A 26,012-nucleotide genomic window follows, 5' to 3' on the forward strand; every position below is an offset into this window, starting at 1 on the left:
GACATGACTTGTAGATTGTCAAAACATCTGATATTTCTTTCTTACCCTTTTGTCATTCTTATCCCTTGATGGCAAATCACCTCACATTAAAAATTCAAAATAATCAGATTTGTGACCTTAAACCTAATTGAATCACTGATCAATAATTGATCAATGGTTCGGTGATGAAGATTGTTTAAGATAATAGTGACCTATGCAGAGCCCAGCACACACAACTTCCTGAACAACGGTATGTGACAAAATAAACAGCAGCTGCTACTTATTTAAATGCTTATTTTCACATGTGAATTATTCTAAATTGATTGGAAATGCAAATCAGCTTAGACCTTCCTCCATATATTCTAAAATGGTTTTCATTTTACAATCTACTAAGCATATGTCATATGTCAAAATAAGCAATTAAACAAGTACAGGCAGCCTTCTGTTTACGCCTCACTTCCGTTCCTGAAAAAATGGGTATAAACCGAATCGGCGTAAAATGAACCCAATTTTAATGGGAGGTACAAAGTTATGTTCTGCGCAGTCAAAAAATATGCACATGAAGTATGTGTAACATATTATATTTAAGTCTTTGATAATATATACATATATATTTGTTAAAATAAAATTATTAATAACAAAAACAAAACAAAATTATATACAAAAAATATAAAACTGTAAACGAACACTGTTAATTTCTTTTTATTTTAAGTATCTATAATTTTACTCTATACTTTCTATATTTTTATATGGCGTTATTCTAATTTAGCTGTGCATGCTTTCTCTCTCTGAATCTTTCTTGTTTATGTTATTACGTACTATGTTTATCTACCCATCGCACTACCAGTCTTATACCTGAGATACCAGAAAATTTATTTAATTGAGACTGTTCCACTAATATCATTTAAGTAGCATAAAACACAATAATATGGCTGACAGATTTCTCTCTCTAACACAAATTCCTTCAATAAAACTTTACACAAACAGTCGTGGTCTATTCTTTTACTTAACTTTACGCTTCGGCTATATCACTTAGTTTCCCGCTCACAAGTGCAATTTATTTAGGAACAGTGCAGTTGTAAAAATAAACAAACAGGCAGCACTCTTTTAACAAAAAGAGCAAAACAATTTATTTACATTACTATGAAACATACAAGAATTTAAACATTAGGAAGATTGCTTTCTCTATCCATTTATAAAATCTTTAGCATAAATTAACACCTATTTACTTTAACACTAATTAACTTCTTTAATTCACAATCTTATTTACTCTCTGCTTACAAATTCAACTTATTAAACTTCTAATTTACTTGCAAAGAGGTTAGCTAACTCTCTGTTAAGTTATCTTTATAAATTTTATATCAACTTCCAATATGCCAATCGATTCTCTTAATGACAATTCTAACTACTATTGAACGATCTCTTAAAAGTCAATCTATAACCTACTATGAGGAAATATACAAAAGGTTTTAACTTACAAAAGACTCTGCATCGCACATTCAATCAAAAGTCTTTCACTACAGTCTTATGGCATTTCTTTCATTCTCAGATCTTGAGCTTCCTCAGGAATGTCTGGCTTCAGTAATATATCTCAACTACGACCAGCAAAAGGTTGTTCTCCCACGGTGAAAAAGAAAATCTTCCAAGCAAAGTTGCTTCGGGTAATTTACATTGCCTTCTCTCCTCTGCTTTGGCTCGCTGATAATGCCTGGACGACTGCCATCTCAAGTAGCTTGAACACTCCTACCTCTAAGAAACTGTAATTGCCGCCAACTGTCTCTTTTGACTCTCAAATGGGATCTCTTTCTCTTCTCGGCGACTGGAAGCTCTTCCAAAAACTGAAACTGCCGCCAACTCTCTGCTTCAGGAATTTACATCGGTTTTTCTCCTCTGGCTTGGGATCGCCGAAATGCCTGGACGACTGGAAGCTCTCTGGCGACTGAACGCCTTCTGGCGACTCGAACTGGGCAGCCTACTCTCTCTCTAGCGACTTCTGGATCCGAGAAGCTCTTTATGCTTGGCTCTGTCCCTTTTTATTATGCCTTCTCAGAGACCTCGCACGAAGTTTGTAACTCCCGAAGAATTCGGCATGATTCTTTCATCTTAAATTTCGTGTTCGGTCAGCTCTTTGTTCTCTTCTGAGCTTTCTGTTGATTGTAATTTGCTGGCCATCGGAAAGTTGTTTGAACCTTTCTGACTGACTATGGAGGTGTATACGTGCAGAGCTTGTAAGCCTTTCTCATACACACAAAGTTTATAAACAACCTTTCTTATGCCGCCACGTAGATATATTACATACAGCTCCAGCGGCAAAACATTGCCTTTGTTTTTAACACTCTAACATATTCTTATTAAAGTAGTATACACAATTAATTTCTAGAGAGTTATTTACAATAATATCTAATACAAAATATACAGAGACAAAGAAGGTTATTTTTTTACAACATTCTTATGGGACTTGACCTAAGCAAAAATCCATGTAATGTGTTTTGGAATATTTAAGCTACAATCGAGTTTTTACAAAAATTCGAAAAGATATTACATACTTCTATGTTGAAGTTCCTGGTTTCGATCACCTGCATTTTTTTTTGCAAAAAAAGTATCCAGGATTAACTGCCTAGATTTTCTTTTTCTTTCTTTAAGGTGTTCAGTGTAAGGTCGAATAGATGCGATTACACTCCTTTTTATGTTCACACTCCGTTCCCAATCGTGGTCCATTTCACTGAGTTTATCAGTCAATGTTCTCCATGCTTGCAAGGATACGCTGTAAATCGGCTGTTTTTATATCTCTCAGAGGACCTTCTTCGTTTTCTTTCTCTTCCTTTGGATAGTGACTTAATTGTTCGGTTAATTTTTTTATGTCTTCATTGGAAAGCAGTTTATCATGGCTCTCTAAGAGTTCTGTCATATCTCCACCTGTAATATCATCCAATCCCACCTCTCGCGCAAACTTGGTAACGTCTTCAATAACATTCTCCTCTTGCTCTAATTCCTTGAAGTTATGCATAAATGCTGGAAGAAGTTTTTGCCATGCTCCTTTTAAACACTTTGCTGACACTTCGTTCCAAGCTGCCTTGATGTTGTTAATGCCCTTCAAAATATTGAATGACTGCCAATAGTTTTTTCTGAAGTGTTCAAGACTCTTACCATTTCCATAAATGTTATATGGAGGTAATAGGCTTTGAAGATTGATATAATCCTCTGATCCATCGGTTGCAAAAGTGATGTTCTGTTTAGGGGAATGAAAACAACCTTGACATCCAATGATGTTCTTACTTCAGCAAGGTTTTGAGGATGTCTAGGTGCATTATCCAAGAGAAGCTTGGCTGGCAAATCATTTTCTTTACAAAAGCGAAGCACGGTAGGACAAAAATAATTTGTGTACCAATCTATAAAAACATCTTGTATAACCCAAGATTTCTTGTTCTATTTCCAATAGACTGGCAGCATGGATTTTAGACCCTTGAAGGTGCATGGTATCTGTGAATGCTATACCAACATTGATTTAAGCTTCAAAGTTCCGGAGACAGTTGCACCCAACAAAAGCGTGTCTATCTTTTGCAGCTTTAAAACCTGGAGCGGAATGTTCTTCACAGGAAATGAAGGTGCGTGATGGCAATTTTTTCTAGTAGAGCCCAGTCTCATCAACATTAAAAATGAGATCAGGAGGATAACTTCCTTGTTCTACATAGTCTTGAAATTCTTTAGGAAAAGCAGCCACTGCCGCAACATCTGCACTTGCCGCCTCACTACATAATTTGACACTATGAGACTTAAATCTCATGAACCAACCTTTGCTTCCTAAAAATGTTTCTTCGCCTCCATCTCTTTTTAAGATCCTCAAAAATTGTTTTTGCTTTCTCAGTTATAACAGCCTGCATCAGAGGAATGTTTTTCTGATTCAAGTCATCCACCCATAATGATAATTCTTCCATTTTTTCATGAAGTTTCTTCTTCTTATGGTGCTATCTTCTATCGAAAGTCAGCGACCATCTTGGCGAACAAACTGCGTTCTTGCATCAATCGGAGCAGTTGTGTGCTGCTCTTTCCTGTCCACGTCTTGATGTTGTCAAACCATGATATTCTTTTTCTTCCTCTAGTTCCTTTGCCATCAGTTCTTTCTACCAAAATAGTTTGTAGAAGTTGGTATTTGCTGTTTCTCATGATGTGGCCAAGATATGTTTTTCATTTCTTGATTATTTGTACAAGATCTTTAGCTTTGCCAATGGATTTTAAGACATCTTCATTGATAATTTTTTCTGTCCATGATATCTTTAGCATTCTTCTGTATAGCCACATCTCAAAGGCTTCAATTTTCTTGATGGTTGTTGCCTTCAGTGTTCATGTTTCAAATACATAGAGCAGAATAGACCACACCAAGCATCTCAGCATCTGACGTCCATGTTCAGGTCTTTATTACAGAATAATGTTCTCATTTTCATGAAAGACTGCCGTGCAACTTCAATCCTTGTCTTTATATCTATTTCAGTTAAGTCAGCAACCAAGATATTTATATCTTGACACTTGATCAATATTTTTCCCATTGAGTGTCAGTTTCATTGATGAGGTTGGATTTTGCTGATGACCATGTAATTTGTCTTGTTGATGTTTATATTTATTCCTATTCTTTGGCTTTCTATGTATACTCTGTCAATGAGTTTTTGGAGATCCATAATGTTATCTGCATATCGTAGGTTGTTAACAATCTTTCCATTTATTGCGATTTCCTCTGGACATTCTTCCAATGCCTTTTTAAAGGTTACCTCTGTGTATATGTTGAACAAGAGTGGTGAGAGCACGCATCCTTGTCTCACTCCTCTTTTGATGTTAATATCACTGATGGTAATGTTGTCTAATTGAATGGTACCTGACTGATTCCAATACAGATTTCTTATTAGTCTTATGTCTTGTTCGTCTAGCCCTATTTGTTGAAGAACTTCTATTAAGTTAGTGTGTCTGACTTTGTCGAATGCTTTTTCAAAATCTATGAAACACATAAAGACAGATTTCTTTTTTTCTATGCATTTCTGTATCAATATTTGGGCACAGAAAAGGGCCTCCCTAGTACCAAAACCATTCTGAAAGCCGAATTGCGTTTCAAGAGTTTCTTCACTTTTTCTATAAATACAATTCTGAATTACTTTCAAAAATATTTTTAATGTTTGGCTCAGACTAATAAGTCGGAAGTCGCCACAGGAATTCGCTTTAGGTTTCTTTGGGATAGTGATAAATGTAGATTTGAGCCAATCTGATGGAAATCCATCACTTTCATATATTTTATTAAATAGTTTTTCAAGAAGCTTGATGTTATCTGGTTTCTATTAATTTTAAAAATTCCATTTGCACACCATCTGATCCACTTGCTTTTCCTGTTTTACTTGATCTTATAGCATTCTCTATTTCACATTTCATAATTGCTGGTCCTTGATGTTATCTTTTATATTTATAGGCTTCTGTCTAGATGTTAAGTTGAAAAGTTCTGTTACATATTTTATCCAAATCTGTGCTTTATTCTCTTCTTCTAGAACTATTTTTCCACTTTTGTCTCTCAGAGATGCTGCTTGCTTTTTTCTGAGTTTTTCGGAAATTTCGTTGATTTTCTTATACAGATTGAAATTAACACATTTCTTCTGAAGCAGTTCAATCTCAGTACATAAATTCTTCATCCAATTTTCCTTGGCTTCTTTTATTTTTTTCTTGATGATGTTATGTGTTTCTGTATATCTGGCTAGGTCTTTGTTTTTGTACATTCTTCTTGTATCAATAAGAGAAAGAATCTCATTTATCATCCATTCCTGTTGTTTTACATTATTCACATAACCTACTTCTTCAATACTTGTTGTTACGATGGCATTCTTTAAGCTATTCCAAAGAGATTTCACTCTTTTATTTTCTTCTATGTTAATCTGTGTCTTGGCACTTTTATTTATCTTTGGATCTTTTAGTTTTTCCTACATCAATTTTCTTTTTCTTTTGTGATTTTTTAGCTGATTTTAATCTAAGATGTATTTCTGCAACTATGGGATTGTGGTCTGATGAGAAATCTGCTCCAGGATAAGTCCTTGCACTCTTTATACTACTGTGGAATCTTTTATTTATCAGTATGTAATCAATTTCATTTCTGACAATGTTATGTCGGTTATCTTGAGGCGATTTCCAACTGTACAGTCTTCTGGGTGGAAGTTTAAATCAGGTGTTTGCTATTGTTAGATCTTCTTCCTGACAGAACTGGACAAGGCGATCTCCTCTATCATTTCTGGTTTCTAAGCCATGTTCTCCAATAATTTCTCCATCACCCCCTCTGCCCACTTTTGCAATGAAGTCACCCATCACTATGTTTATATTAAGTTTCTTTGTTAGGTTTTTAATCTCTTTTAGGTGTTCGGTGTTCGTAAAACTCTTCAACATCTTTTTCACTTTTGCCAGCTGTGGGTGCATAAGCATGGATGATATTTATATTAACGCGGTTTCCCTTAAGATGTAACAGCATTATCCTTTCAGAAAATGGGATCCAGTTTATTACTGATTTATTGATTTCTTCATCTACTATTACAGCTACACCATGTCGATGTTTGTTCTCGTCATTCCCAGAGTAATACATCGTCATATTATCTTGTTGACACTTTCCAGATCCTGGCCATCTTGTCTCGCAAATTCCCAAAATCTGGAAGCCCAGCCTCTTCATTTCTCTTGTGGCATTTCTTAATTTGCCAGCTTCATATAGAGTTCTGACATTCCAAGTTGCAATTTTAAAAGTGGACACCATTTTGAGCTCAGAGATTCTTCACACCCCTGTCCCATTTAAGGGACACCGGGAACTCGGGGCCAATTGCAAGAGTTTGCACGCCATGGTGGTTGTTCTGGAGATAATGTAGAGCAGTAGTTTCCCCATTTGCTTTCTGCTCCACAGTATTACAGACGTAACATATACAATCATATTGCCATCTGTAAATCTCTGATCACAAGCTTTTCCGTCATCATTTGTCTTCAACCTTGTGTCAGTACTGACAATGCTGCTTCCCACTGTCAAGGGCAGTGGCCCCAGCAGGTGCTTATTTAATGGCGGCACTACTCACCATGTCACCGAGTTGTCATTGGGCTTTGTGAGGTTTTAAGTGAGACAGAGTTGCCACCTGCTCCCCCATGCCCTGATAGCTCAGCCGCTGTTGGTCCACGGCTGCTTATATTGCAGCTAGCCTCCATATCTGAAGGCTGTTCCCCGATCCGCCACCTGGGGATGCACCCGGTAGTAGTCAGCTCTGCCCCATAACACATCGTGAAGTTTATCCCTGTTATAACTTACATGTTTTGCATTTAGTACTGCTGTAGATTGTTGAGCAGACTGTTTTATTCTATCTGCATTTTTCATAATTGTAGTAACAGTCGATGTAGGTAAGTTCATACTTCTACAGACATTAGCACGTGTCTGCCCATGTTCCATTCTTCGAATCACTTTGATCTTCTTTTCAAGTGCGATTGATTTCCGTGCCTTCTTAACTCCAAGTTCTGCTAACTTTTCTGCACTTCTTTTATCAGACATGGTATGTAATTACGTACTTGATCAATTTAAATACGTATGTATGTAAAAAAAAAATTAAATAGAACAATTAGATAGATTCAACAGTAAAATGAGGTTTGATACATATACGTCATGATAGCTCGGTAAACACTCAAACACTAGAGTGCCTACTAGTGTCGTTTCTCAGTCAGACCACACTACAGTAAGAAAGTACACACAAGCATCCTGCGTTATTGTGAACAGCATAAATTGAACCATCATAAACCAAGGGCTGCCTGTATATGGTTGTTGTGTACCTTCTTACATATAAACATTTAGGTTAAATTAACAAAATTGCAGTCTTGTCTATGCAATAACTGAGGAGAGGAAATTTTCTTACACATTTTTCTGATTGAAAGCTGATGACTCACTTGCCTACCCATACATCCTATTCTGATGGAGTGCCAATAGTATATTATTAGAGGCATTTCCATGGAGCCTGAAGACTCATTGCTCATGCTAGCCACGATGCCCATAACACATCTTAAACTCCTTCACCCAAAAAGCACTCATAAGCACCTCTAGCAACCATCCACTATGCTCAAGCAAAAAGAGTCCTCACACTCTTACTAATCATGTGTTTACACAACCTCCAGGAGTGACTCCTTGTTCTCTCCTATTTAGCCACATAATAAAAATTTTTTTCAGCACCTACTCTATGAAACTTCTTTAGCAACTTATGCATTTCTATCATATTCTGCTCTTTTGCACCTATCAGCTAATCTTTGTAGACCCAGACTTCCACCATTCTCATATTTATTTATTCGTATGGAGTTTTCCTCCCTTTTTCCTTTGCAAGCAGGCAAACCTTGGCCAGTTTGCCTGCTTGCGGGATGAAAAACGCCCGATAAACTGCCCACACCTGGCTAACTTGGCTATGGCTGAGGAAGATCCTCAAATGCCTCACGTCTTCGATGGGAATCAAACCTGGAACACTCCTTCCCCAGTCATATGGTTGCAAAGCGCAAAAGCCACTAGGCTAACCACGCGGTACCATTCTCATAGGGAGTACTCTACAAGCCAAGCACAATATTGGATATGTACACGCAAATCCTTTCCACCACTTCCACATCCAAGAAGTCAAGATGATGAAATCTGTGCTGATTTTGTGACCTGATCAAGCCTTATAAAGAGGGTTAATAACTTCCTCATCCCTACTTGTCAGTGTATGTCGTATGTGTTGATAATACATAGCCTGCAATCTTCCAGTCTGTAGTGCATAACCTTTCCACATTAAACAACTGTTATCTACATGCTGTCAGTCTGTTTAAATCATCCTCTGGGATCACTACTGCTTTCCTGAGTTTAGCATGATCAGCAAACAACCAGTTATTCCTCTTCAAATCATTCTCAGTATCACTCATGTGCAAACTGAATAACAGCAGCCCAAATACAGAGCCCTATGGCACAACCACTGGTCACCTGCCTTTTGCTTGATTTACTCACCAGCTCCAAATCCATCCCCATTTGCAACAAAGTTTAGAGTTCCATGTGGTATACTGTCAAATGCTTTTTTCAGTCAACCAAATATGGTGTTGCCATTTCTCTAATCTACTCAATTTTCACTTTGTGATGTAAAGTGAGTAAATTATTAAGACATGACCATTCAGAAAGCTATGCTGTTTATCATAGAGTATCATACTCGTATCCACACTCATCTTCTCCTTGCATGTTAAGTCCAATGGCCTATCACAACCAAGTAACTCAGAGTGACTGCCATAACCTACTGAATATTCTTTGCTGTTTAATCTCTTGGAGGTGGGGGGGGGGTGAAAATCCTATGTTTCCAGAAAGGGAAAATCCTGCTGCCTTCATACAAGACTGGCTAACTCAACACTGGATGAAGGCAGCAGGATTTTCCCTTCCTGGAAACATAGCCACATAATAAAAAATTTCTTCGGCACCTACTCGATGAAACTTCATAGAGTAGGTGACTACTATATGAAACTTAATATAAAGGTTCATAATTAGATTTAATGGAAAGAACAAAGTTATAAACACAAGTTTAATAAGTTCCAATATGTCAGAGAGGTAGCTTCTGAAATACAATATAAAAATTGTAATAACACACACACACGTCACAGAATAAGTGAAAGTTGTCAGGCTCAAAGGCTGAATCCTAAGAGTGGAACTCTCTATACATGCCAGTAGCTAGCCTTGGTTTTTATAGGCTCTTAGGACATCACACTTGTAGTTTAACATCTTCCACTTACAAGGGGGAAGGGGGTCTGGAAAACTCTGATAAATATGTAGAACAAAAATGATATTAAAGCAACTGATGTAACCACAAGAAAGAATATTCAAAAATATAAGAACATAAGTTATCTTCATAACTCTGCTTCTAGTGATTTCTTGTGATTATATCAGTTGCTTTAATAGCATTTTTGTTCTAGGTGTTTATCAGAACTTTCCAGGCCACCATCCCACCTCGTATTATGTATGTGGGTGTGTTATTACAATTTTTATACTGTATCCCAGAAGATGTCTCTATAACATGAAACACTGGCATTATTAAACCAGAGTATAATTATTTCTTTGTACTGTTTCCATTAAACCTAATTAAATCAATACCTAAGCTTCAATATGCATTTCCATATAAAGGCTTTTTGCATCCTAGGTAGGATTTGATCACCAGTCTTTCTGAGGATGGAGTTCATTACAAACATAGCAATAGATGTTCATTTCTATTCTGCCATTAAGCAACTTTTCCAATATCAGAATTACTCCTGAGATGGTAATTGATCTATAATTTTCCAACTCTGTCTTGGAGCCTCCTTTATGTAATAAGACTATCTTGCACTCCTTCCATTTCTTAGGACTCTGCCAGTACTGAAATTAAACACCCTGGTTAGATGCATTGCATTGTCGTGTCTTGTACTTTCCTGTAATACAAACGCTGTTATCTAATTCCTCAAAACTGTATCCTGAACACCTTCGTTTACATATCTATATTTTCATACTGATTCCTGACACATCAGTCACCGCATTATTTCTACACTTAGACAATCAATACATTCACGAAATTATCACTCAGTTATTCAACTATTTCTTCTTCTATTGACTCCTTATTATCAGCCCTTCCTTTTACCTATAGGAAATGAACTATTTGCAATTTCCTTTGACCTATTTAGCTATATGCCCTTCATGATCTGATTTTGCCCTCTACACCATACTGGTCAGCCTTCTGTACTGCTTGACCTGCTTGCTACTGCCTGTGTTCACCTTTCTCCTCCTATATCCATTCAAAACATTTTCTTTTTTAACAGCTTCTGCTTAATGATAGTACTTATTCATTTAACTCCCACCTATCGTGGGTGAGGTTGATGGTCATTTTTTTAAAAATATTTTTATTAAATTTATATATTTTATTATTCTTATTTTCTTATGTCATAGCACTGCTGAAAACTACCTCCTGAGTTTGTCATAATCACCAGCTTTGTAGTAATAGATATACCTTTCTTAATTGAAAATTCCATGCATATGCTCTTGCGCCAACAAAATCCAAGGCAAACAACCTTACAGGTTCAATTACAACCTATAATACAATTAGAGTGTCTGTGAGGTTAGCCTAGTGGCTGCGCACTTCACAACCATATGCCTGGAGAAGGAGTGTCCTGGGTTCAATTCCTGTCAGTGACGTGAGGAGCTGAAGGATCTTCCTCAGCCATAGCCAAGTTCGACAGTCTTGGGCATGGACAGTAGGATTTTCCCCCCAGTTTATCATCCCGCAAAGCAGGCAAACCAGCCTTGAGAACTCAACTACGGACATAGGATACACCGGGGCATCGGACCTCAAACCATTCACTTATCCTGTGAACGGTTTGAGGTCCGATGATTAATAAACCCTCGACACCGCAAGGTAAAAGAGGGAAAAAAGAAGATGAGATGAGATACAATTAGTTATATAATGCAATTATGTGGGTGTATAATATTATGTAATTGTTAGATTCTACAGATGCTCTGAAAGCTAGGTTGCTTAGATTTTTAAAAAAATAGTGATATTAGATTAAAATTGAAAGAGTTGATAGTTTTGGCTGGAATGAATGATTTAAAAGGAGAAAAGTATGAGGGAGGCCGTGAAAGAATTACTAGAAGTAGCAAAAGAAAAGACTAATAAAGATAGAGTCTGTTGCCGTGGTATGACAGAATAAAGCTGAAAAGCAAGACCATAATAGCAAGACTCAATATGTAGGTTATGCAGGAGGAATAATGTGGAGTTTGTGGATGTGTGGAGTGAGTTTCACAGGCAAAAGGCCTTATACAAGAAAGATGGTTTGCATCTGAATGGATTTTGTGTTCAGGGTCTGGAAAAAGTGTTGAATGAAGTGAAAGTGGATGTGCAAAATCAGAGAAACTAGAGCTTGGGGGTGGGGGAGGTTGAGTGAATATGCAGATATCAGTGAGGCAGATGAGTGTAAGAATGTGCATAACTAGAATGGGATAGTTAGTATAAAATGCCAGGATAGTGTGGGTCCAAGGGTACTTTTTCACTTTATGTACACAAGTGCCAGGAGCATTCGAAACAGTTGGGAGGGGATAGCATTGGGTAGTTCATCCTAGCCAAAGGTTATTGGCATTAGTGAGACATAGCTGATAAAGATAAAGGCAGGTAATTATTATTGAGGATTTCAACTATGGGAACATAGATTGGAAGGAGAAAAGGACACATGGGACATGATATAGTTAGTAGGATAAGTGAAGGGTATAGTGTGTTCAGGGAGGATAGAGAGAAAAGAATGGAGAAGAAGTGTTATTGATGACAGACAATGAACTGTAACTAAAGAGAGTAGAAGTTAAGCTACAAGCTAGAGAAAATAGCACATTTGAGTGATGTGAGAGAAAGACCAGCAGAACAAAATATACAGTTGGATTCTATAAGGATAGCAGGCATCAGCAAATAAGCTTAATGAGTGGAGGGCAGGTAATTATTATGGGAGATTTCGACTATGGGAACATAGATTGGGAGGGGACACATGGGAGAAAGGAAATGGAATTTATGCAGTTACTAAGGAACAATTACCTGAAGCATGTGATGGAATGTACTAGAGGTTCATGTTGCATCTGAGATTTCCCTTTTACCATGTTTCCACCATCTGGTAAAAGCAATCATATGGTCTTCACCTGGAAGGCAGCTACATGTGTGAAATTTTCAGCTAGAAAGGGATATATGTGGAATTACAGGCCTGGTAAGTATGACAAGCTTAGGAGATTGCTTGGATCAGTGTCTGGCATGTAAACATGAGAGGGCTGGATGTTGACAATGCACAGGAAGTGGTAAAGGAGGGTTTGAGGAAAGTAATGCCAGGACTGTATACTTAGCATCAGGAGAGTAAATCAAATAGGAGTTATATGGATATCATCATTCAGCTACAGTTACAAAAAAAGAAAAAATTGTGGAGAGAATTCAAGGAGAAAGGTGATCAGCAGGCACATGACTAGTACAAAGCACACAGGCCAGAAGGGCAACCATTGTGGTAAAAAAGGCAAAAGCAGAGAATGAAAGGAAATTAGCAGTGCAGACCAAAGATAATCCCAGACAATTCTTTTCATATATCGCAAGTAAAAGGAAGAATGTTTATGGCAGAATGATTTTAATAAATGCCGATGGGAGGGGCTAATTGAATCAGCTGAAATAGTAGAATTACTAAGTGAACACTTTGCAAGAGTATATCATCCAGATGGAGACATTGCAGTAATGAGAGAGGCAAACATACATGGAAAGTGAGGTAAATGAAATGGAGGTGCATAACATACCAGCTCAAGTTTTATGTGCCGGTGCTAGGGAAATGTTGGTGCCTTTAACGACACTGTTTAATCTAAGTCTCAGCTCTGGATTAGTCCCAAGGGTGGAAAGAGGGGAAAATAAATCCATTGCATAAAGAAGGCTAGAAAACTGATGAAGCAAATTACCGACCAATTGGCATATCAGGAGTTGGCAAAGAATTGAAGAAGTTAGACAAAAGAAAAATACTGGAATGGATAGACAGAAATAGGATACTGTATGGGGGGCAACATGGTTTTGTGAAGGGTAAGTCATACATCAGTAACTTGCTCACATTTTATAATACAGTGACAGCTGAGCTGGATAAAGATAATGGATATACAGTGATACTGCTAGACTTTGCAAAAGCCTTTGACAGAATACAGCATGGAATTCTAATCCATAAACTGGGGAATATGTGGATGGATACAGGGTTGGTGGGGTGGTTGATGTAGAGATATCAGACAGTAGTTTATCCATCAACCACCCCACCAACCCTGTATCCATCCACAAAAGAAGGCCTGTGACTAGTTTCATACCACAGGACTCTGTTCTTGGGCTGCTGCTGTTTAATTTGTAAATTAATGATATAGAAAACAATCTAAGAGGAACTGTTCAGATGTTTGTTGATGATGCCAAACCAGGTAGAGCAATAGTTAATACAGATCAACTATTGATGTTAAAATTTTGCAGGACGATTTGGATAGACTGGCAGTCTGGGCAAAGGAGAGCGGATGTCAGTTTAATGTGGCGAAGTATAAGGTTATGCATTTTGGGGTGAAAAGATTACCAGCTGTATACCACATTGACGGAACTTATTCCAGGAAATTGACGAAGCCAGAGATTTCGGCATGTTGGTGGATAGGGAGTTGAAGTTTAGAAGGCACATAGCAAATGTGGCTAAAGCAGCCCATCAGATTACTTGGTTACTGGAGAATACTTTGACGAGCAGAAACAAGAAGGCATCTTCTGACTAGATGACCAGATCTACTGTGTGCAGATATGGTCACCTAGGTTTATTGGTGATGAGGAAGAGGCGAAGAGGATCCAGAGGCGAGTGACCAAGGTAGTAGCAGGTCTATGGAATGATCCTTATGAAAGAGCTGAAGATTTGTGGGTTACAGAAATTGGTTGACAAGTGGAAAAGTGGTAATATGATTAAGACACAAATTACCAAAGGGTTTTTACAAGATTCATGTAGAGGAAATTTTCAGTTTAGTGTAGGAGAACTAGGGGCCATCCTTGGAAACTGAGCAAGAGTGTTAGAACTAGATTTTTTGCTTGGAGATTGGCGAATGAGTGGAATAGGCTGTCAGTCTGTTGTGGGTGCCATGACTGTGAATGAGTTCAAAGCAAAGTATGATAGATACTGCACAAATGTTGATGAGGTTTAGGGCCTCCCTCGATAAGTCTAAGGCCTCCATGGAGTAGCCTATAATAATAATAATAATAATAATAATAATAACAGATTCTACCTTAAAAGTAGTAATTTCTCCCATATCTAAATCATTACCTTTCTTTCTTTCTTAGATCTAATTATACTTAGCAAAGTAACAGTTCCCAATCACAGGAAGGTTGCTACATTGGTCAAATCATGATCAAAATCATGACCCAATGAATACAATAATATGTTCCATTGATAGCTTATCACAAAAAGAATTGCAGCTTATTAAATCAAGATATCTCTCCCATATTTACAACAGTCATCTCATAAACATCAGTGGTCAACATTTACAAGCATCTAACAATATCCATAAACCTAAAGATGTTTATTACCTAAAGATTTAGGTAATAAACATCAGTGGTCAACATTTACAAGCATCTAACAATATCCATAAGTGTGTATTTTCTTTGCAGGAATGTGCAAAGTATCATGTTTGTGTGGGCTCCTGTATTTTAGTCCAATTTAAAGATCAGTGAGCGTCAGCCTAGAATTACTTTATACCTACAGACCATGTTGCTCAATTTTCCTGAGTAGATTTATAATTATTTTGTATAATTTTATAGATGTTAACTGATTTTATCTTGTATTATGGTTTAACATACTTCTTACCACATAAAGAAATTATATATAACCAAGAAATTTATTTTTGTTAATAAGATTCACAAATCTAACAGACTTTGAAGTAATATAACAATAAGAGAAACTTTCAGGGATCATATTTTATTAATAAAAATGTAAAAGAAGTGGTTATATTCTTCTCCTTTGTGCATGTTAGGCCTACTGGCCTGTTACAGGGCTATCTTAAGCTCTTCTAAGCCCCTTGCTTTTAATGCATACATCTCCTCAAGGAGATGTGCTTTGCATTAAGGGTAAATACTAAGAATAGTGATCAGAGCTTATTCCACCTTTACCAAGAGCTGCCTTAGACTTGCACTACGTGCGGAGTCGCCCAGACTTGTACTATTTGCAAGGGCAAACTTGAATTACTTGTCTGTTTGCTTACTTGGGAAATGGATTAAAACCAACTTTATATTTATATACATATAAAATAGCTTGTTATCTTTAACAGAAAATCTTCTAAGTCATACCTGTCCCAAGGATAGGTGACTAGCCCTATGCCTCCCAGTATATTCTATGGCTGTAGCTGCATGCGTTCATAGGGCCAGTTTGCCTGCTTGCAGGAGGAAAAACCCCAGGTAAACTGGAGGAAAAAATCCTGCTATCCACGCCCAAGACCAGCTAACTTGGCCATGTCTGAGAAAGATCCTTAAGCTCTCACGTCGGCGACGGGAATCAAACCAAGGACACTCCTTTCCCAGGAATATGGTTGCAAAGTGCATAGCCATATTCCTAAGAAATTCTTTATGTCTGTGCAGTTAGCCTTTGCATTGCAAAGGCTAACTGCACAGACAAAAGTAATGGACGTATAATATTCATCAATTAAACTGATTACTATTTCCCTTACAAAAAGGCAGAAGTAAAAAAATACTGCTTTGTCCTGTCCTCCTTCACTGTAACTTCCTGTCTCTCTAAATGACTCTGAGAAAGCCAGACGTTATGAAACTTATCATTTCAGAATGGTCAAAAAATTTAACTTGACTAATTTTGCTATAAGAAAAATTTTCAATAAAAAATAAATAAATAAATAAAAAAGAGGGAGGGGTGGAATTCTCTTGTTAGTGTTTAACAGCTATGCACTACAGTGCAACAGTTGTGATCTTCTGAATACACATTACGCCTAATAAAGGATATATTTGGAATAAAATACACTGTACTATATGTTAAATATAATCAGCAAAAGTTTTACTTAAGAAACCAATTAATATAATTTAGCATATAAAATTGTATTATCTGAATATAAACTTATCACCTACTCACCTCCTTCATATCTGCAAGTGAACAACTGCTCCTACTGGATGAAGAAGAAGTGCTAGATGACTTGAGAAAAAATGCTGTGTTATGACTTGTTAAAACTGTTGGCACTTATTTTAAGTACTCTATTAGTATTAAAATACTAATCAAGTATAATGGATAACTTACATAAACAGGAAAATTATAAAATTTTTGCTTAGGTATAAAAGAGCATCCAAATTCAATATAAAATGAACTGGAACATAAATGAAGGAAACATTATCAAAGGCCTAATGTAGCTTGAAAAATTCCATGTTTGACCTCTAGAGCTAGGCAAAAAATGCAAAAAAGAAATTTCAAAAAATAATATAATTTTATAAAAAATATAAAATGCATTTTATATATAAAATTAATAAAAATAGAAAAAATTCTTAGTTCACCTGCATTCCTAATGCACTAATAGGTTTACAAAAAACCTTTCATGGGTCTGTCACAAAAAACATAACAGAAATCATTGGTTTTGGTTCAAAAACAGTACAGTGTGATTGTACAAAAATCTTAATGTAATTTTCAAAAAATTCATTAACAGAGACACTAGAATTAACATAATCCATTAAATCTACTGAGTTTAGAGCAATGTGACAATGATTCCCAGCTCTCATTATATAATCTTTCCACCAGCAAACACTATTCATATGCAGTCCCTTTCCAAAGAGACTATTAATATTCCTATTCATAGAAGTGATAGCATTCAATGAATGAACTGTTTCAGTTCATGGTCCTCATACTGCAGATCAACCAAAGTGAGTGATAAAGCACTCATTGCATGACATAAATAGCAAGGAAAGCCACTGCAGAAGCCTGTCCTTCTTTGAACCTAAAAATGTAGAAAATCAAATGAAAACAAAGAAATCAACCAAAGTATCTTCATACAATATATTCAGATATGCCATTAACACAAAGAATAATGGCTACACAGATGATTTCTCTTGAGAGGCTGAAGAAGGAGAAGTCCTATAGTTTATGGTGTTTTTGATGATAGGCTTGCTGAAATTATTAAAAAAGGAAGTGGATTCAATGTACTATATTTCTTGCTGCAGTAAGGTGAAGTAAAGGAAGTGAACTTGATATGAGTTCTCATGGAACTCATATCAAGAATATGAGTTCATATTCTTGATATCAATAATTCATACTCATTCTGGCAAGACTAAAATGAGTATGAATATATGTTTATGAATGTGTGTGTGTATAAAAGGGTCATAAGGGGGGCAATCATCTTGATTGTAAGGGAGGTGGCACTCCCATTTTCCCTTATCTGCTATAAGATCTTTCCTATAAGGCCTTATTAGCTAACTCTTCTTATTTTATGATCCTTATGCTATTAGAGTACTGAAGGGCTACAGGGTCTTTCAACTTCTGACCTATATTTATGATCCCTCTAAAATCTACTCTTTAAAGTAGATTTTAGAGGGGTCATACAATATACCGTATTTGCCGGCATATAAAATGCACTTTTTTTCTTTGAAAATAGGTCTGAAAAACAGGGTGCGTCTTATACGCCGATACTCAGTTTTTTATTACTTTCATTTATGGAAATTTTCTCTGTTCCGAGTTATGCGATTTCTTTCTTGCTTCCTTGTGGTGTGGGAGAACATTCCAGTTACGTAGAATTCAGATGATGCGAATGTTGTTGCGGTTGTTGAATGGTGTTCAATTTCTGCATTTAAATTTTCTCTAAATTTCTTGGCAAATTATGGCTGAAAAATGTAGGCAGTGCTACAATATTGCATACAAGTCACGTGTGATTGCGTATGCTAAAGAACATGGAAACAGGGCTGCAGAGAGGCATTTCGGGTCACTCCCAACTGAGAAAATGATAAGAACTTGGCAGAATCAGGAAGAGGATCTGAAAAAAGCAATTCACAGTAAACATAACCTACAAAGTGGAACTGCAAAATGAACAGAACTTGAGGCACCACTGAATACTTGGATTTTAGACCACAGAAAAGCAGGACTTTTAGTGTCTACAAAAATAATTATTCATCAAGCGAAAGTGATAGCCACTAACAGAGGGATCGCCAACTTTACTGGATCTACATCATGGTGTTCAAGATTCATGAAAAGAAACCAGCTATGTATGCGGACTAAAACAAAAATATCACAAAAGATGCCAGCTGAATATGAAGAAAAAATTATTAAATTGCATCGATTCGTCATTAAGGCAAGGAAACTAGAAAATTTTGAGTGCTTACGCAAATAGGAAACATGGACGAGGTTCTGCTAATTTTTGATGTGCCTTCAAACAAAACTGTAAATTCCAAGGGTACAAAAGATGTTACTGTTAAAATTTTGGGGCACGAAAAAACTCACTACATGGTTGTTTTATCCTGCTGTGCTGATGGGACAAAATTGCCGCCACTATTGATTTTTAAAAGGAAGACGCTACCCAAAGAAAAACTGCTCAAAGGAGTGTTTGTACATGTTCACGCTAAAGGCTGGATAGATGGAGGAGGAATGAAGTTATGGATAGTATAATTTGGTCTAGGCACCCTGTTGAAGAAGCCTGCCCTGCTAGTATGGGATCAGTTTCGTTCTCAGAGAACAGAAGATGTTAAAAATAAACTCAAGGAATTGTAAACTCAGTTAGCTGTAATTCCAGGAGGTCTAACTAGTTGGCTTCAACCTTTAGATGTCTGTATTAATAAACCATTTAAGAGATTTATGAAGAAGTGGAACAGCTAGATGCAGTCTTCAGATTTTAAGGTTATGCCACCAGAAAGAAGGAAGAGGTCTAGCATTTCGCAAGTTTGTCAGTGGATCAAAGCTTCACGGCATGCTGTGAAAACTGAGACAGTGGTTAAATCATTTAAGAAGTGTGGTATTAGTAATGCACTGGATGGTACAGAGGACAATTTGTTTTATGAGAACTCAAATTCTGATTTAGAAGAGGTTTCAAGTGTCTCTTCATTAGCTCTGGAGATAAATTTCTGGGTTTTGATGAAGAAGTAGATTAAAAGGTGGGTACTCTTTCCTAGTTAGATTAGGTATTTGCTGAAAGTAGACCTACTTATTACTTTATAATTGAAATACTGTAAATTCATTATAATATTCAGTGATAAAGTTTTTTCTTAAAAAATGTGTTCAAAAAAGGGGATGCATCTTATATGCCAGTAAATACGGTACTCTATTCCTCCCATGGATTTAAATTTGGAAGAAGGCAAGTTCAGAAGCCTTAAGTTAGCAGTCCTACCACTGGACTATCCATTGCCAGGCTAGTAATCTGAAAAACACTAATTCACTTCTAAGCCAATAGAGAAAGGTATTCGAAATGAATCTATGGAAAATGACCTTGGAATGGAAAAGGTGAAACGAAAAGGGAAACAACGACAAAATATAATACATATAGTGAACCAGAATGCAAGAGGAATAGCAAATAAAGAAATAGAATTAGATCAAATATTAAATGATAGAAATTTTCAAATAGCAGTAATCACTGAAACAAAAAAGAAATTAAAAGGAACCATGAGAAATGAAAATTTTAATGTAATATATAGTGAAGTCAACAAAGACCAAAGAGCACAAGCAGGTGTTGTGATTTCGACTGATAATTCCCTTTCAAAACAGGTAAAATATTATAAATTAAGGAATGAATGAATAATAGGAGCTAGAATAAAAACAGGAGCCTCCATAACTCAGTCAGTATAGACAAAGCCCTTTGGTCGGAAAGACCTGGGTTTGATTACCGTCCATGACATAAGAAACCTTTATCTGGTCTCTTTCAATTAAAGGTGAGTTAGCAGGTCTCATATGGAGTAGAGGGTTTTTTCCCCTCCCAGAAACTTGGGTTTTTCGTCTCTCAAAACAGACAAATCAGCCAGTAGAACACACGCATTTGGGCAGTTGCTTTATCCTCATATTACAGTTAGGAAATCCAAGGATACTTCGAAGGCCATGGGTACTTAGAAGAAGGAAGAGAAGATGATAATATTGCATTTTATAATCAATTACAAAATATATATAGTAAAATGAATAAAAATGATTATGTAATATTAGCAGGAGACAAATATAGGAAAGAAGAAAATTAATAATAATATAGGAATATATGGAGAACAAACTCTAAACATTTAGGAATGGCAAAAAAACTGACTGACTTTATAGTTTATAATAATCTTAAAATAATGAACTCTTTCTATAAACATAAAGACATACATAAATATACTTGGACAGCAAGAGGATGGAAATCAATATTAAATTACTTTATCTTAAATGAAAAGTTTTCATTGTTTCTATGTCAAAGTTTTCTATGGATGTTAGAGTCCACAGAGGATATGAAATAAGTAGTGATCACTTCCAGTAAAACAAAATTAAGATTACCACCTAAATGGCTACAAATAACAAGAACAGAAAGAAAATTTAAAACATTTTTTTATAAAACTAGATTATTAAATGACATAAATATACAATGGCTATATGAACAATGAATTAACCAATATTTAAATAAAATAAAACAAAATGAAGGAATAGAAATAGAATGGCTTAATATAAAAATGATACTAAATACAGCAGCAAATGAAAATCCGTTTCAATATTTATTTAAGTGAAATAATAATAAAATGGAATAAAAATTTTCATCAAGGTATTAAACTTTCTCCTGCTGTGAACTTCAACACTCTCCTTTTTGCTGATAATCAAATAATATAATAATTACAAATTCTGAAGATAACTTACAGAAAGATATTTTAAATTTAAATGAAATATCCAAAGATTATGGAATGATAATATCAACACAAAAATCAAAAACGATGGCCTTTAAAGGGCAAGATTCAATAAGAACTAAAATAGTAATAGAAAACAAGATTTTGGAACAGGTGAATTCATTTAACTACCTAGGATGCATGATTACATATGAAAATAAACCTCCTGTAAAATTAAAGAACTTATTCAGATTATAACATATTATAATTAAAGAACGAAAGATCAACTCCCTCCTCTCTCGCTGCCTGGAGTTTACTAAGTACCCTGTTCCTGTAAGCTGGCATACTTTGGACAGACAGGCAGATCAGCATCCATTAGCCTGGATGAACACAAGTCTTACATATGCAAACATAACTATGGCCATTCAGGCTTGGCTGACCATGTTTTGGACACCACCCACAGAGTATCATGGAAGAAAACCACCATGCTCCACCACAGCAAATTGAAGAAAGAGAGACTTTTCTTAGAAGCAGCAGCAGCTCTCAGAAACCAACCAAACCTTAACAAATACGGTTGTATTAAGCTTCCGAAGATTTGGGAAACTCTCATCACCAGAGGTCCCACCTTACATTCCAGGCCACCTACTACCGCCCTTAGAGGGCGCTCCACCTAGATAGGACTTTAGTGTCACCCACGTGGTTGGGCTTAGTATTGTAAGATTTGTGTGTGCATGTTACATTAATTGTTTTTGTAATCCCTGTAGATGTCCTAGTGACTAGGACGAAATATAGGAAGTATTAAATTCTATTTTAATTCTTTTTGAGTGTTGTAAAATATCCATTAAGCCTTCAACATGAAGCTTATATGTCTCAATCATATCCCCCCCCCTTCTTCCTCCTATTCACGAGGCTCTGCAACTTACATTCTCTCAATCTGTCCTTGTACTCCACATTCCAAAGACCACTGACTACTTTTGTGAATCTTCTCTGTACCCTTTCCAACATATCCTCCTCACCATGAAAACCTGGCGACCAAATCTGTGCATAATAATCCACGAGAGACCTGATCAAGGCCTTATAAAATGGAATCATAACTTCTCTATTTCTGCATGTCAGGGTTCTCCACATCATTGCCATTCAATGTGATATCTTCACAACTTGTGCAATGTGGCCCCTAAATTTCAAGTCCTTGTCCAACATTACTCCTAGATCTCTCATCTCCTCTACTTCTGTTAAAGTTTCTCCACCAAGTGTATACTTTGCATCCCATTGTTGCTTACCAAATCTCAAAACCTTACACTTGGCAAGAGTGAACTGACGGTTCCACTTACCTGCCCATTCATGCAATCTAGTCAAGTCCTCTTGTAAGGCATTAACATCAGCCTGACTGTGCATTGCTCTCCCCAGTTTTGCATCATCTGCAAACAGCTGGATATCACTAGTTAAACCCAACCCAATATCATTAACATACAAATTGAACAACAATGGTCCCAAAACTGACCCCTGCAGCACATCACTGGTGACCTTTGTTTTTTGAGATACTGCACCCCATATACAACTTTCTGATACCTATCTGACAGCCAGTCACTGATCCAACACAGAAGTCTGTTATCCAATCCCATCTGTTTCAATTTATTTAACAGCTTATCATGTGGAAGTCTATCAAAAGCCTTTGCAAAATCCAAGTACACCACTGTATATGCATCTCCTCTGTCCAAGGTATTTGTCACCTTGTTATAGTACATAAGTTAGTGAAGCATGATCTCCCCTTAACAAACCCATGCTGATAACCACAGAGAATACTGCTGTTATCAACCCATTTCTGTATCCCACTTCTCACCATCTCTCCAGGACCTTCACCCCAACTCCAGATATACAGACTGGCCTATAATTTGAAGCTAAAGCCTTATCACTGCCTTTATGCAGTGGAACAATTTTACCTTCCTTCCACTCTCATGGAACCTGTGCTGTTGCAAAACTCTTATTAAACAGGCATGCCAATGCTACTGCCAGTTCCCTGGAACATTCCTTAAGATGTGTGGTGATATGTCATCAAATCCTATTGCCTTATTAACATCAAGGTCATTTATTTCCTTAAATACCTCCTGCTCACTGACAATTAAGCTATCCTCTCCAATATCCTCTACACTTAAGTTCCTCATGATTCCACCCTGATCAGGATGAAACACACTTATAAATTGATCACTGAATACCTCAACAATGTCTTCTGCAGCAGTTACCATTCTACCACTTTCATCCCTTAACTTCATCTTTCTACGATCATTCTTCCTTCTACTTGCCACATATTTATAAAACTCTCTGGGGTTTTTCTTAGCCTGATTTGCCAATTTCTGCTCATACTCTACTTTTGTTTTCCTTACTGAGTCACTCTCCTGGCTTGTTCTTTATATTCTTCATGTGACCGATTACCATTCATCTTGTACTTCCTCCAAAGTACTTTCTTTTTCCAGATTTCATGCTTAAGCTCCACATTCGTCCATTTTACACCTACCTTATTCAGCCTTTTGGCCTTTGGGATACATTCGGACATTGATACTGTTATGTATTTCTTTGTAAGTTCCAATGCAGCGTTTATTTCCTTGCTGCTCAACTTCTCGTTCCATGTTATAGCTCGAAGTTGTCTCCTAAGCTTGTCATAATCACCAGCCTTATAATTCCACATATATCCTTTCCTCGCAAAGGCCTGCATATGACTAGCCACAACACAGGTGATTACTTCATGATCACCTTCACCATCAGGAGGAAAATGTGAAACCCCTCTAACATCCTCTGATGAAATGATCAGACCTAGAACTCTTGATCCTCACGTGCCTTCCTTTACGTGCTGCCTGAGATAGTTATATCTCAAGAACTCGAGAAATTCATTTTCCTTATTCCGAAATGCTATCTCTTCATTCCAATCTATACCACCATAATTAAAATCACCCATAATAATCACCCTTCCTTTGTTCACTAATCCAAGTTGTTTATACATTTCTTCATCACCACCTTCCACATTCAAAGGCCTATAGCAACATCCAAAAAACTAAATATGTCTTCCTCTCAACCTACACGTTACACCATACTGTCTCATAACCATTGCCACTATTTCCTCCTTTCATGTCTACCTTATGTGGACTTAATTCCCCTGATATCATCAGCAGCACCCCCCCCTCCCTTTGTGCCCTTTCTATCCTCACGAAAAATACTCTACCCTTCCATTTCTATTCCAGTTACGATATCATCTTCATTCAACTATGTTTCACATATTCCAATGATTTGGGGGCAAATAAACTCAATCACTAAAACCATTTCATTCCCTTTATTTCTGATACTTCTGGCATTTGTAAACAAACACAACAGTTCATTTTTAGCTCTAGAGCCAGTCTTATCTAAGCCATATGATGGTTGTGATTTTCTCACTACACCTGCAAAATCACCTTTATCACTACTTACCACATATACCTGCTCAGTCTCCACTTCTCCACCCACTTTGCAATATACTCCATCTTCATACACACATTCACTGCCACTTTCAACATTCACTCTCTCTGCCATGTCTCCCTGTCCATCCGAGCCCCCCCCCCCCCGTTTCCCTGTTCCTATTGTATTCCCATTCTCTCTTCCTCTCTCACACTACTACTGTTTCCACTGCCAAGCACTGCTGACTCTTCAGTACCACTCTTTTGATTTTTCTCTTCATCTCTTCCTTCTGATCTCTGGCATGCATCACACACTGTACTTTCATCCAGCAACACTCACTCCAAAGCCATTTAAATTAAACCCATCATGTTTGCATAATTACATTCTTCCCTCAAACACATGCCATACATCCACAAACTCCTCACACTGCTCCGCCAAAATACCATTCATGATTTTGGCTCTCCGTCGCAACTCATCATCATCATACCTAGATAACACACCGACAACCTTTTCTACTACACTGTTATCTTTCACTCTTCTCAATAGCCTCCTGATATTTGTCCTCACATCCCTCTTATGTCCAGTTAGGTCATTAGTCCCTACAATCACAACTAACTCTCTCGCTCGTTTCTTCCTCATGTCCAACGGCTTAATTATCGTACTCATTCTCCCACCCAGATAGTCCATAAGGTCTGCTATCCGGGTGGGAGAATGCCTAACATCACTCAACATATTCTTAATTTTATTTTTCACTTCCAATATCTGTTTCATTAAATCTTGCATTTCAACAACTTCACTCTCTATCTATAGGTGAAACAGGAAACGGTACATTAAATTTAATAACTATAGTAAATCCGGCCTTTCTGATCAAGCACTGAATACTTTACATAGAATTGACTGGATATGCACCTGTTGTTTACAACACCACAAAGACATGGTATGAATGTTTTAAGGCCTAAAATTCCCAAGAATATGGAAGGCAAATATTCTACTGACATAACCTTTTTGTCTGAGCGTTAATTATAAATAGGATTCTAAGTAATCCAGGATCTCATTATTAAATTCCTGCCATGTACTCTCAAGGGGTATACAGAATATGATAGTACTACATGAAAAATTTACATCATTACTAACTTCCTATCTACAATTTTCCTCCAAATCAGTCTGTTACTTTGTCAAGACTCCAACATCATCAGATCTTATATTTCTATCGTCTAAGGCACTTTTTACCGTATCAATCCAACTTGTTTTCCTGTTTTGGTTGTTTTCCTGCCAACCTGGCAGAGAACACTTGATTTGCTA

General features: G+C 36.8%; 1 protein-coding gene across 1 annotated transcript in view; it reads right to left on the reverse strand.

Moving 5' to 3' along the window:
• Positions 1–26,012, reverse strand: part of LOC150099065 (uncharacterized) — a 232,469-nt gene that overhangs the window by 50,240 nt on the left and 156,217 nt on the right. Inside the window, exon 6 of the mRNA XM_090405542.1 lies at positions 16,621–16,680. Coding sequence (XP_090261668.1) covers positions 16,621–16,680 — 60 coding nt within the window. The remainder of the gene's footprint in view (positions 1–16,620; positions 16,681–26,012) is intronic.

This window comes from Typopeltis vanoorti, chromosome 15 (genome assembly GCF_054136105.1).
Source record: "Typopeltis vanoorti isolate ZY-2024b chromosome 15, IOZ_Tvanoo_1.0, whole genome shotgun sequence".
NCBI classification, from domain to species: Eukaryota; Metazoa; Arthropoda; class Arachnida; order Uropygi; family Thelyphonidae; genus Typopeltis; species Typopeltis vanoorti.